Raw genomic sequence first — 14,007 nt, 5'->3', positions numbered from 1 at the left:
GGATTTATGGTTGTGTGGGCCCAGGGGCTTATAATTTTTGTGGGTCCTACATTCCATGTAATTTTACATATAATAAAATTATCAATGGATCCTCATTAAGCCCAGTGGTTCTAAGGCTCAGCTCCCTCTAGCACCTACCTTAATACGCCATCAGTACTGAAATGCCAGAGAGGAAAACTAATAATTCACACATAAGAAATACCCAACATAATGAAAAATGTAGCCTACAAAAGCCACATCGGCATGTACCCTCAGTTGTATCACATGTATAAAATAGAGAATCCTTTCCAAGAGTTGAGATTTATCAAAAAGCAGAAAGAAATCTGGAAAGTCATCCTTTATCACCGATTGATTAGAACAGGAAACTTTATAATAATTACTGGCCAGTCTCCATTCTCCATCGTCAAAGTGAAATACTGCCGTAAATATATTTAAATATGTCATAATATAAAACTATAGCTTGTTCTTTTAAGTTATTCTTAAAATCAAGTTAAATATAATTTAGAGCTTTCACTCTGAATTTTCCTAAAAATGTCATAGAGCAGACTGCAATTTATTATATTTTATACTTTCTTATGATATTAAATAAAACTAAAAGTTATTTTAGGATGAATGCTGCAATTTTCTTCAACAATCATCCGAAAGTATGTTACAAAATAATTAAGTAAACGTTATATATTCTGTTGTAGATTTTCGTTTAATTTAAAAATATGAAAGACCACAGTTACACAAAGTATTATGCAAATTTTTAAATGTTAAATATACCGCTAGATGGCATAATCAATTGAATAAAAGCTGATTGTCAGAGAGAGAACATGTGAGAATAGTCCTGGGAAAAGAGAAGTGTGAGGAAATTTGTTGAAAGCATGGGAGAGGCTGGTGTAGGAGAGAAACCCGAAGAAAGTAAGATGGAGCAAAGAGTTGAAGAAGAAACTGCTTCACCTAAGGAAATGAAGGCTGTACTACTCACGGGGTTTGGTGGTCTCAAAACTGTTAAAACAATGAAAAAACCTCCACCAACTGTCGGTGAAGGCGAAGTTTTAATACGAGTTAAGGCATGGTGAGTCATGTTTCAGAGTCGTTGTGACTGAAACTATTCTATGGAATATAGTAACTTTTATTACTCTCGCACTTGTAGTGTGTAGAACAAGCTTATTTTTAATGAAAACTTGCTTATATATCAAAAATTAAACCTGCACTATGTTAATTAGTAACATCGCTAAGGTTTAGTTGAAGATGGATAAATCTAACATCTTGTTTTTAATTAGTTTGTTGGAAGAAAGTGTTGGAATTTGACAGATGTTGTACTGACTGTATCTACGTTATACTTGGATAGATTAGTTGATATGACTTTGGCTGTTAATACAATTGAAACTTCTAAGAGATCAGACAATTTTCGCATGTACTTTAATTGATTGTAGTTTTGGAGTAGGTATGTGATTTTACTTTCTTTTGATATTCCCTCTTTCATGCCACTAGAGGCCGTTAATAAAAACTTGAACAGCAGTCATGTTTTAGTAAAGGTGACACTGATAGAACATGTATAATTTAACTTGTTTTAAAGTGGTAGGGAAGTACCAAACTAGAACATCTTGACACTGCTAAACTTCATTTCTCATATCTGTAGTGAAAGTGTTCTTAATTTTTGTCTTCCTACAGATTTTAACTAGTATCTTGAATCTAAAGATTTCTTATTTCCTACATGTGCATTATTCTGTAACACATCCCCTACCTGAGAGATGTAGGGGTTCCATTATAACCTGGAACTTTGTAATTCATTGCAACATGCCTCTCCCATGTACTACTAGCAAAGTTGTTAAGAATAACCTCTACAGTAGATGTACACAACTGAACATTTGTCTTAGCAAATGTTTCAAAATGCCAGCTTTTAATGCTTGCATTTAAAATCCTAACATAAGCAGGAAGATGCTTATGTTCTTGGTATTCTATAAGTATCAACAATTATTTAAGTATACTCTTCTTATTCTATTATCCACTTTGTGTAGCTATTGATGGTTTATTAAATTAAGTTCATTGCATGTCCTCTTTTGCTACTTTGCATCCTTGCACTTTTTGTTCACTACACTTGGTAACTGCTCTATCTGGATATCTTTTATTTCAGAACTACTTTAGTCTTTGTTAAACTAATTTTAATGTATTAAAAGTAATGCTTAGTATCCCTGTGACCCTCTCTTCAAATATAAGAGTAAATAGTTAAACTAAATTGAAATAATCTGGTGGCAAAACCATTGTGCACTATCTCCAAACTACTGATGGAACTTCTGGTTGGCTTGTTGTTTAAGGCTATCTTGAATTATCTATTTTATGTGCTTGTCTGGTCTTCATCTTAACCCTATTCTAGTTTTTGGAGACTCCTCTATTTGTTAACTTGGAATTCATGGTCTTAAACTTTTCTTTCTAGCCATCAAAACTACATTTTTGTTTTAACTTAGTTAAAAATTGGAGTATGAAAATTAAAATACCATCTAAGAGTATAATTTAAAATATAAATCTGTTCAGCTGTTAGTTGTAATGCCTATTACAACTGCAACCTGCTAGGGTACAGTAGTGTTTTACTTACTTTCATAGTTAGTATGTAGTTGATCTTTTGGATCAGGCTTTCTTAATTCAGTTAGTAAGTTTAGCTTAAAATGTAGAAATTTCTTGCTGTCAAAGTAGTAGTTAGTTCTTCAGATACAATTCTGTAAAGTTAACAGTAAATTGTTTTAATTATAAGCAATTACTTCTAACACCTAGTAGTGAATCCAAACTTGCATTACTTTCTGTATTACATGTCAATCATTTTCTAGCTCTTTCCTTTCTGTGCCACTGAAAGGATGGTGAAATGGGAATTTTCACTTTAGTTTTAACTGGTCATCTAGTGACCTTTAATTAAATATTGCCAGTACTTTATTTCTGCAAAACTACCACTCCACATGCATGTGGTACACTTCATGCACATTTTTTATATTTAACTACATAAACTATTCAAATAACAAACCTCACTTTCATTAAAGCAGGGCAAAAAGTTCTAATTGCATAACGGCACAGTTGGCTACCATTATAGCCAAACCACACACAACCTACCAATGTGTACAGTTGTAGGACTCTTCCAAATTTAAATTTTGACTTTTATTTTCAGTATTTACAATAGTCTTAAATGAGTTGTACCTTCCTAGTTACTGCAACTAAGTTTGTCACAAACATGAATTACTGCTCTTGCCATATGCTAGTTATACTAACTACATCTTAATTTTACTATAGTATCTTTAAATTTTACCCTTGAACATGTAAACCTTACTAAGAACAAACTGTTTCCATATTAATATACTGATTTCAAACTGTCTAATCATCAGAGCCTTAACTCATCTAGCTGGCTTCATTTTCACTGGTGCAGTGAGATCCAGTAGTCTACCAGCAAAATATTTAGTTTTCTATTCCTAACACTAGGTAGTATGAATTAATATTCTCATATGCAAGAATCTGTCAGTATAAGTTTCATACAACTGTGTGGCTTCCTTTTCAGGTTAAGCTAAACTTAGGATTGTGCAGGGCTGAGAGTTTGTACTAGATTTATTCTACATACTAGAATTGTACAAAGGACTTAGGCCTTGCACCCCCAGGAAACATCTTTAAGAATATTTAGTTACTTAGTTTTATATGGGTTTAAGCTCTGTCTGAGTATTTTAAGTACTTTTATATTTCTTTCAGTGGATTGAACTTCAAGGATATCCTGGTTAGACAGGGTTTGATAGACAACCCTCCTAAAATCCCATTTATCTTGGGATTTGAATGTGCTGGAGAAGTGGAAGGTATAGGAGAAGGAGTAGTGGATATTAAGGTAAACAACTTCATATTAAATATAAACTTAAGGTAAACTGTGCAGGTACAATCTTACATCATTGTCTTACACCTTCATCGTTATCACTATCTTTAACAAACTACAATCTTGCACTTGCTAGATTGTGTGAAAGTTCACCTTATTTATGGCAAACTGTTTTCTCTGAAGTCTTTTCTGCTTACTCAAATCCTATTAGTTCACTTGGCATATCAAAATTTCACTTCACATTTTGAGCTAGATGAAAAACTGGGTTAACACATCTTCTGACTACATTCTTCACCTGTAAGACTTTTACTAAGCAAACTATTGCAAAAGTTTACAAAATACTTCTTTTATGAACTTGCTAAATTCTGAAGTCTCTAATTTCAATATTTTTTGTATAATGTATTTGGCTACAAGGTAACTATAATTACTTTCTTTCAGTTTAACTAAAGGTAACCTTTTGTATAACCTCTAGGATCTTCTAAATGAACACTCTGTAACATTCTTTTAACGCTGAACTTTACCTATTACAGAACTCAACTTGAAGTGAACTTTTTAATAGTTAAACGTTTTTTCCAGTCATTTAATAAACACCTGGTAATTGCAGTTCAATTTTATCCAAATAAAGTATTGGACTATATAATCAGTCATAAATGACTTGTGTTAATTTTCCATAATGTTTGGCTTTGGCCAGATTTCTCAGTACCTATACTATAACTAAAATTGCAGTAACTTGAGTGCAAAGTGGTAAGACTTGACTTGTAGAACTTAATCTGTACTTTATAGAAGAGAACTTTTTAAAATTCCTCCTAAAGGATAGCTTGCTTACCATTAGAACTACAACATTGTTAAAATTTAACATGTATTGTTAATAGCTTTATTTCAACCTACCTAAGAGGATGGGTAGCTTTAACTACCCAGATTTGCTTTTCAACATGTAAATGAGTGATCCTTACACTTTGCTGTTTATTCTGAACTGCTCATCTTATATAATTAGGTTGGTGATAAAGTAGCAGCTTTGACTGAATACAAGTCTTGGGCTGAATTGACAGCTGTTCCATCTAAGTATGTCTACCCATTACCAGAAGGAATGAGTTTTCTAGATGCTGCTTCTATGTTGATGAATTATGTTGTTGCTTATATTCTTGTGTTTGACATAGGCAATATCCATAGCAACCAAAGTGTCCTTGTTCATTCAGCAGGTGGAGGAGTGGTCAGTGAAAATCAATTTTTGTATTAAAATTTATAATATTGTAAACTTGTATTTAACTTTTTTATAACTTAAGTATAAACACTAAAAATGTCTTGCTAAAATATAAATATTTCATAACTATTCAACACTAGCAACTTGTTTATCTCATTTTAAATGAGAACTTAGTTTTTACCTGTGTTACAGTAAGTTTACTAAAACTATACCACCTCCCCCCGCATGTGGATGTGGCTTTTAGCAGAAGGTTATTTTTAAAATCTATTCTAGTCAAGATTAAGTGTATAAGCTATTAAATTTATGCAAGATAAATTTCTAACCACATCTTGCTAGTCTCTCCTCATCCATTACTCTCATAACATCTAAAACCAATTATTTTAGAAAACCTCCTGAAGACGTTACTTGTATATTAAGTAATAAATGAACTGGTATCACTCTTCCAAAACATCACCCTCACATTAAGCAATACAAGCTTCGAGAAAAATGTTTCTCCCTGAGCTCCATACATTGCTGCAGACTTGTGGTGGAAAATTTCTATAGAAACTTGTTTTTGCTCTGAATTTTTCTCCTAAGGTGTTTTGAACTCCCTTATGCTTGCATATTGTTTCCCCTTTAGGGAACATTTTGATTTTATCAGCTCCTAGATATTGAGGTTTTCTACTCTGTATAAACTATTACCTTGTATTTTAATTGAGTAGGCTGTAGATATTTAATACTGTTCCCTTTCCTAAATTAGGGACAAGCCATATCTCAACTTTGTAAAAGTATACATGAATTAACACTTATTGGGATAGCTTCCAAACATAAGCATGATTCAATTAAAGATTCTTTCACACATCTTCTGGATCATGATGTGGACTATGTACAAGAAACAAGGAAGTAAGTAGAGCTAATTACTTGTCTTGCATTCAGTTGCATTTTTACAAATTTAACTTCTAAATTACATTAGTTGTATTCTCTTACTGAATACAGTATAGAAAATTAAGTCTTGTGTAAGGGGTTAGTGGCTGATCTTAATTTTCATTTTATTACTTTATTTTATTTAAAAAAAAATCTATGAATATCCTTCAGGTGGTAATTGCCTACTAGCAAATGAAACTTTGTATAATTAATGTAGATGTTAACTGTACTTGAACCACTATCTCAAAAGTGTTAAGTGTATCTGTTCTTTATACACTGCAGCCCCAATCAGTTAAGCAAACTTACCTTGCACTTTACATGAATTTGTTTTACTAACAATACCTGTTTGACTACACACTTAACCTCTTTCAGTGCTATTTTAAATCAGTCTTTGCACTTGAACAATAGTTTCTTTAATTTGGTAAATACTATTTTAAACTTGCATTTTCAATAGGTATAAAAAAAAAAAAAAAAGTTTGCACTAATTTCCCATTTAAACTAACAATACTGTTAATTAACACCAATTTGCCCATTACAACAGATCAGTTGTAGTGACATCTCATCACTATTTCAGGACATAACTTTCCTAAAATGGGAAATAACTTGCAACATCAAAACTAACATTGCAACTACTACAATCTCCATCCTAATACAAATGATACTAAATTAAACTAAACTTGCAACTGGTGTTAAGTTGTCCCCCACCTGATCAATAACTTCAACAAGTTCATGATATGCTCAAATCACTTCAGTTGGAGACTGTCAGATCCTCTTAAACTGCAAGCACAACTACTTGTTTACTTACCTACAACTTACCTACCTCTCAACACCAGTGTATTCTCTGTGCCAGAATCTGTATAGCTGTGAGCAGAGCATACAACCTATTGTGCAAGTTTATGCTTAACTTCAGTTTGAAATTCTTTCCTTTCAGACTTTGTCCTAAGGGTGTAGATGTTGTATTGGACTGTTTGTATGGAGATGATTCAAAAAAAGGCTATAACCTGTTGAAGCCTTTAGGACGCTATATTCTTTATGGTAATGTTTTCTTTCCTTATGGAACTTGTCTTAATTATGCATTTATAGTACTCTTGAAATTGTGTTGAATGGCAAAAGCAAATCAAAAACAAGTGTAGAACACATGCCTTCTCATCCTCAGTTGCATATGGGAAAGTGATTCCTATTAATTGTGATGTTTACCATAGTTCTTTCTATTTGGAATAAAATAACATGTTTACAGAATATTTAACTCTTTACAACCCTTTTTAAATTTATCATTTCTTTGTCCAATTCATCTTTATAAACATTCCTCCTTTTGTCTTTACACAGGAACATCAAGTTTTGTGACAGGAGAAACAAAAAGCTTTTTCAGTTTTGCAAAATCAGTGAGTACAGTAGTTTAGTTTTACTTACCTTCCACTAATCTCCAAATTACTAGACTTAAATTGTTTTAACTATTATTTTATTTAACTATAACAGAATGAATCTACTCTAGCAATACTCTACCTGAAGTAGGATATTATCTTGTATATTCATTTTCACTTTGAGTAAATCTCTCCTCCCAATGCCTCTACAACAGTGTTAACACCGTCAAAATTAATATTGATATTCTGACTTGCTATTCTACAGATTAAACTTGAGTACTATTAATAAACCCTTTCATAAAGGTTGCAATGTGTTTTTAGACTGAGCAACTCAAAATTTGAACAAAGTATTTTTATTGTGCTTAGTTCCTGTTGGTACTAAGACTATTTGGCAACTTTACATATTGCCATCTAACTCCCTTTTATAATTGTCCCAAGTTTTAACTGGAAACTACTTGTACATACTACCTATTCTGTAGTTAATTATTTAATTTCATTTCATTCTGAATCATGCACACTTGCTTTGTCTTTTTAAGACATGAATCACTTAGCTCAGTATTCAGTAACTATCTTGTTACTTTTTCAAATAACTATTGCAATTAACTTTAACCCTTAACTTCCATTTACCAAACAAATTACTAAAGTTAAATTCTCCCACTCATGTAGGGCAAAATCTAACTTAAATGGATTAGAACCAAACTTCCACATTTCTCAAACTAGAGAAATCTGGATCATTTAAATGAAATGCATAGTCATTCTGTAAGTTTTTGTAATCCTACATGTTGCATTCTAAAAACTAATTTTAATATTAAAATTAACTAACTTTCAACTAACTGTAATTGACTTTTATAATTTGCTGTATATTCAGTTCAATAATGCTTTGCTGTAAATGTTTCATCAATTTATTTACAAGTGTTTTGCTTCTATGGCTTACACTTGTATACTTAATGGTTCTTTATTACAATAATTTAATTGCTTAAATGGCTTAATGAAACCTTTATCACTGTCCCTCTTTCAACTCTTATCATTAACTTTAGTATAAACTGTTCTAGGAAACCATTTAACTTTCTGTTTTACAGGTTACTGTAGTAACTTGTTGCCTAATCTTGTAACTTGTCTGAAGACTTTAACAATGACCCTTGGTATACATTATCTAGGGAAGTTACTTTATACTGGCAATGAATTTTATGTATCTTTACATTTTATTTTGAAGGTAACTCCCCCACAAAACATGAGCCTCAAACTTCTTTATTCTATGTAATATTTAGTGGTGGCCGGTAGATAAACTGAATCCCCTAAAGCTATATGAAGAGAACCGCTCTGTCTTGGGATTCCACCTACGTCACCTCCTTTACCAGCAAGGAGCTCATGAATATGTTCGTGGAGTTGTGAACAAATTCTTCAAAATGTGGCAAGAAGGACAAATAAAACCTGTTATAGATTCCACTTGGGCATTTGAAGATGTAAATAATTACTTTTTATTCTCCCAAATTACACTTCTTTTAAGCCTTGTACTTAATTTTAGTCACTTACAACTCAAATCCAAATTGCCATGGTGACCACTTCATTATAGTATCTAGTATTTTTGTCCATGTTATGTTAAATATAACTTCAATTAATGATAAACGTGGCACTTTATTCTTTGCAGAATGCAAGTGCTGCAATTGCATATGTAACTATGTGCTACCTTTCTGTTTATTGAACCAGATTCAAGATCCTTAAGAGTTAGGTGGAACTAAATTCTACCAACAAATGGTTTACCATTCTTAAAATATCTCTTTGCTATGAAAGTAAATACACTGGTGCTCCAATTATCCACCCCAATCAAAGAAAACAATTAAGCTTTCCCCTCAATTAAGTTTATTTGTAATAACTCTTCCTAACTAACTTATCTAATAATATAAACTAATAATATATAATGTAACTATTCTTTAACGTTCATAGGTCCAAGAAGCCATGCAGAAGTTACATGATAGAAAGAATATTGGAAAAATAACTCTTGATCCCAGCATGCAACCTAAACCCAAAATTCAGGTACATAGCATCTTGTATTTTTAGGATGACTTAAGTTTAACGTTTCCTTTAACACTCAAACATCCTGAATATTCTGAAATGGAACTACACTTAGTAGTTAAACTACTTGACGTAAACAGTAGCAATTGTCATGGCAGAATCTGTCTAGGTCAATTTCGTAATTATCAATACAATGGAATTCCTTTTAGCTAATCTCTTAACACTCCTACGAAAAGACGTTTCTAGTCCTGATTTCTCCAAGCCCGTTCCCCTGGCTGTGGTTTTGCTAGATAGTATATAGGGACAGTGGGAATCTTGTTAATCCATTCATTAATGGATTTAAATGGCAATTTCATTTAAATACAAAATTATTAGCCTAATATTAATAACCTTTCAAGTTGCTCTGGGGCCTATTAGGCCCCACTTTTCATAGTGTTAACTGCTTCTACCAAACTCAGTATTTTAATAGTGTGATGTTTACACTTTATCATAGCTATCAGTATCATAACATTGAGATATAGTTAAAGCCCCTGTTATGAAATGGTATTGATTTAAATCTTATCTTGCTTTGCTTAACGTGCTTAAGTTTTGAGTAAAACTTGCTACTCATCTAAAAGCCCTTTACGATTTTAGATAAATATTCCAAATCTGAACTGTATGTAAACTTGAGCCTGGTAGGTAATTAACTCTCTTCAATCCTTTAATGTTTCATAAGTTACTCTACCTCCAGTTCTTTATATTGGCTACTAGACTTGTTTTGCTACTTTAAATTTGTTTTCTAGGATATCTTAGTGATGGAGTTTTTATCCATTCTTTCTGAAATAATGATCCATGTAACTCTTACCTCTTTGAATTGTCCAGACTAAAGGTAGTAAGGGGAAAGATAAGGAAAAAGAGAATGACCAAGATCCTGGGGAAGGCACTTCAGGAGAAGCTGCAGATTCTAAGAAAGAGGAAGCTTCTGCTTGTAAGAACTTCTATATTTACGATAGTTTCTGTGTTTTAGAATCTTAACACTGACTCTACAAAACTCTCTGAAGCTTTGCATCTCGTACAAATATACTACAGCTCATTCAATCAAAAATATAATGTGTATCTTTGCATTAAAAGAAAGCTAAAACTAAGTTGTATTGCAACTTAAACTTTTATGTACTTTATGATCAACTTTAATCTCAACATTAACAATATAATTCAGCTTATAACCATAAATTTAACTCATTGTTTAAACAACTGAACAGTTTTTTAAAACTCTGTTCACTTGTGGTAGTAACAAACTTTACCTAAACTTTTCTGAAGTTTTATGATCAGAAAGTTATTCATATTTTGAGTTTATAACTACTTTCAATTTCTCTTGTCTTTTAATTTGCTTTAAATTTATTTGTATTACCACAATTTTACCCTGCATTAGGTAATTTTTATGCACTAAAGTGTAATATACAACTAGATTAGTTCAACCTACTATTTTGTAGATGTAATACAAAACTAATTAATTCCAATACATATCAAATGTTGTTTTTGAAATACTTTCAACAACTTTGTTTTTACATCCTGTAAAATGAACTGAATGTTTACAATTTTCCTACCTTCCAGCTGCCAACTAAAGCTCGAAATAACCAAGAATGCCAAACCTAGACCAAAATACTTGATCCAAATTGAAATCTGAATTCCTATAATTCATTGCTTCACTTCATAGATCATTTTTCTAATCTTGTTTTACAATTCTTTTCTTCTTCTTACCTTATGCTATTTTAACCAGTTAATGCAAGTTTCTTCTTTCACTAATTCTGAAAGCATAAAGTTAACAAGTTAATTCAAACAAACTAAATAGTTCCAGTTTTCTTATAAGTTGACTTGTATATATTTAATTCCCTTGTATTTTATAGTATTCAAAATGCTTCCTCCTGTACAAAACTCTCATAAGTAATTTGGCCACTCCTAAGTTTAAACACTTTTCTACTTGCAAATTTCTTCTAAACTGGCATTGACACGAGTGATGGAAGATTATGTAAATTATGATCTACAAACTTGTGGAAGTTAGTCATATTGACTAAATTTCATAGTAATAGCAACTTTATGCTAATGGTTAAATAGCTGTAAATTACTAATTAAATTATATTAATATATTTCCAAGCCTCTTAATATTTAACAAAGCTTCCAACTTGTAAAGAATAATTGAAGCACAATCTTCTTCCTAGGTGCTTTATTTTCCACTATTATAACACCTGAACGTTGTAAGTCAGTTTTGCATTAACTTATTGCTCAACTTTATTTTTGTATATTTTTGCAAGTTTCTGTATTTATAAGTTAATATACATTCAAACGAAAAATTATATTTACCATGTTTTAGGTTTCTTTTCATACATTCCCAAATTCAATAATAATGCTTTTAATGAATTTCATACTGAAGTGATCTGTATTTTGAATGTTGCCACTTATTGTGGGTATTCTGTAATTTATATGTAAAATAAAAATACAAAAACTGACTTTAGTTTCACTACCTTTTCTTATAAACGTTAAAGTGCTTTCTATGTAAGCACTTGAGTTTACTAAGAGTAAAACTTAACTTTATTAAATCACCTAATTTTATTAGGCCTTAATGCTGCTTAAGGCAAGGCTTGTGTTGACTAGCTCCTTAAATTTTAAGACTTTCCTAAACTATACTCATATTCATGAGTTAACTTAAATGGATAGCAATTACCTTTTACTTCTTACAGTGAACTATATCTCGCAAGCAGTTACTCTTGCTTCAAGTTTACTTAAGTCACAAATTTGAACTGTGTAAAAATATGCGCGTTCCTTCCAGCCCGTAAGCACTGGCAGTCTTGCGTTCCTTCCAGCCCGTAAGCACTGGCAGTCTTGCGTTCCTTCCAGCCCGTAAGCACTGGCAGTCTTGCGTTCCTTCCAGCCCGTAAGCACTGGCAGTCTTGCGTTCCTTCCAGCCCGTAAGCACTGGCAGTCTTGCGTTCCTTCCAGCCCGTAAGCACTGGCAGTCTTGCGTTCCTTCCAGCCCGTAAGCACTGGCAGTCTTGCGTTCCTTCCAGCCCGTAAGCACTGGCAGTTCCTTCCAGCCCGTAAGCACTGGCAGTCTTGCGTTCCTTCCAGCCCGTAAGCACTGGCAGTCTTGCGTTCCTTCCAGCCCGTAAGCACTGGCAGTCTTGCGTTCCTTCCAGCCCGTAAGCACTGGCAGTCTTGCGTTCCTTCCAGCCCGTAAGCACTGGCGGTCTTGCGTTCCTTCCAGCCCGTAAGCACTGGCGGTCTTGCGTTCCTTCCAGCCCGTAAGCACTGGCGGTCTTGCGTTCCTTCCAGCCCGTAAGCACTGGCGGTCTTGCGTTCCTTCCAGCCCGTAAGCACTGGCGGTCTTGCGTTCCTTCCAGCCCGTAAGCACTGGCGGTCTTGCGTTCCTTCCAGCCCGTAAGCACTGGCTTCCAGCCCGTAAGCACTGGCAGTTGCGTTCCTTCCAGCCCGTAAGCACTGGCGGTCTTGCGTTCCTTCCAGCCCGTAAGCACTGGCAGTCTTGCGTTCCTTCCAGCCCGTAAGCACTGGCAGTCTTGCGTTCCTTCCAGCCCGTAAGCACTGGCGGTCTTGCGTTCCTTCCAGCCCGTAAGCACTGGCAGCCCGTAAGCACTGGCGGTCTTGCGTTCCTTCCAGCCCGTAAGCACTGGCGGTCTTGCGTTCCTTCCAGCCCGTCCAAGCACTGGCGGTCTTGCGTTCCTTCCAGCCCGTAAGCACTGGCAGTCTTGCGTTCCTTCCAGCCCGTAAGCACTGGCGGTCTTGCGTTCCTTCCAGCCCGTAAGCACTGGCAGTCTTGCGTTCCTTCCAGCCCGTAAGCACTGGCAGTCTTGCGTTCCTTCCAGCCCGTAAGCACTGGCAGTCTTGCGTTCCTTCCAGCCCGTAAGCACTGGCAGTCTTGCGTTCCTTCCAGCCCGTAAGCACTGGCGGTCTTGCGTTCCTTCCAGCCCGTAAGCACTGGCAGTCTTGCGTTCCTTCCAGCCCGTAAGCACTGGCGGTCTTGCGTTCCTTCCAGCCCGTAAGCACTGGCAGTCTTGCGTTCCTTCCAGCCCGTAAGCACTGGCGGTCTTGCGTTCCTTCCAGCCCGTAAGCACTGGCGGTCTTGGTTCCTTCCAGGTAAGCACTGGCGGTCTTGCGTTCCTTCCAGCCCGTAAGCACTGGCGGTCTTGCGTTCCTTCCAGCCCGTAAGCACTGGCGGTCTTGCGTTCCTTCCAGCCCGTAAGCACTGGCTTGGTCTTCCAGCCCGTAAGCACTGGCGGTCTTGCGTTCCTTCCAGCCCGTAAGCACTGGCGGTCTTGCGTTCCTTCCAGCCCGTAAGCACTGGCGGTCTTGCGTTCCTTCCAGCCCGTAAGCACTGGCGGTCTTGCGTTCCTTCCAGCCCGTAAGCACTGGCAGTCTTGCGTTCCTTCCAGCCCGTAAGCACTGGCGGTCTTGCGTTCCTTCCAGCCCGTAAGCACTGGCGGTCTTGCGTTCCTTCCAGCCCGTAAGCACTGGCGGTCTTGCGTTCCTTCCAGCCCGTAAGCACTGGCGGTCTTGCGTTCCTTCCAGCCCGTAAGCACTGGCGGTCTTGCGTTCCTTCCAGCCCGTAAGCACTGGCGGTCTTGCGTTCCTTCCAGCCCGTAAGCACTGGCGGTCTTGCGTTCCTTCCAGCCCGTAAGCACTGGCGGTCTTGCGTTCCTTCCAGCCCGTAAGCA

General features: G+C 35.5%; 1 protein-coding gene across 3 annotated transcripts; it reads left to right on the top strand.

Moving 5' to 3' along the window:
* The first annotated feature begins 763 nt into the window (after positions 1-763).
* On the top strand, positions 764-11,787 carry LOC143233179 (synaptic vesicle membrane protein VAT-1 homolog-like). 3 transcript variants are annotated; one of them, XM_076469142.1, is made up of 10 exons: positions 764-1,060; positions 3,712-3,841; positions 4,821-5,036; positions 5,767-5,909; positions 6,862-6,965; positions 7,257-7,312; positions 8,560-8,754; positions 9,236-9,325; positions 10,166-10,271; positions 10,895-11,787. In XM_076469142.1, the coding sequence occupies exons 1-10, from the start codon at positions 867-869 to the stop codon at positions 10,903-10,905; spliced, it is 1,245 nt and encodes a 414-aa protein (XP_076325257.1). In that variant the 5' UTR covers positions 764-866; the 3' UTR covers positions 10,906-11,787. The 3 variants fall into 3 exon arrangements, with proteins under 3 accessions (XP_076325257.1, XP_076325256.1, XP_076325258.1); XM_076469141.1 differs by lacking the exon at positions 10,895-11,787 and having other exon boundaries at positions 10,166-10,447; XM_076469143.1 differs by lacking the exons at positions 8,560-8,754; positions 10,895-11,787 and having other exon boundaries at positions 10,166-10,450.
* Positions 11,788-14,007: the final 2,220 nt, after the last annotated feature.

This window comes from Tachypleus tridentatus, chromosome 12 (genome assembly GCF_004210375.1).
Source record: "Tachypleus tridentatus isolate NWPU-2018 chromosome 12, ASM421037v1, whole genome shotgun sequence".
Taxonomy (NCBI): domain Eukaryota; kingdom Metazoa; phylum Arthropoda; class Merostomata; order Xiphosura; family Limulidae; genus Tachypleus; species Tachypleus tridentatus.
The sequence above is the reverse complement of the archived record's forward strand: the minus strand, read 5'-3'. Positions and strand labels throughout refer to the sequence as shown.

Coding starts and splice junctions, on each gene's coding strand:
- LOC143233179 (XM_076469141.1), top strand. CDS start 867: ATGGGAGAGGCTGGTGTAGGAGAGAAACCCGAAGAAAGTAAGATGGAG. Junction 3,842..4,820: donor AAGGAGTAGTGGATATTAAG/GTAAACAACTTC, acceptor TTATATAATTAG/GTTGGTGATAAAGTAGCAGC. Junction 9,326..10,165: donor AACCTAAACCCAAAATTCAG/GTACATAGCATC, acceptor TGAATTGTCCAG/ACTAAAGGTAGTAAGGGGAA.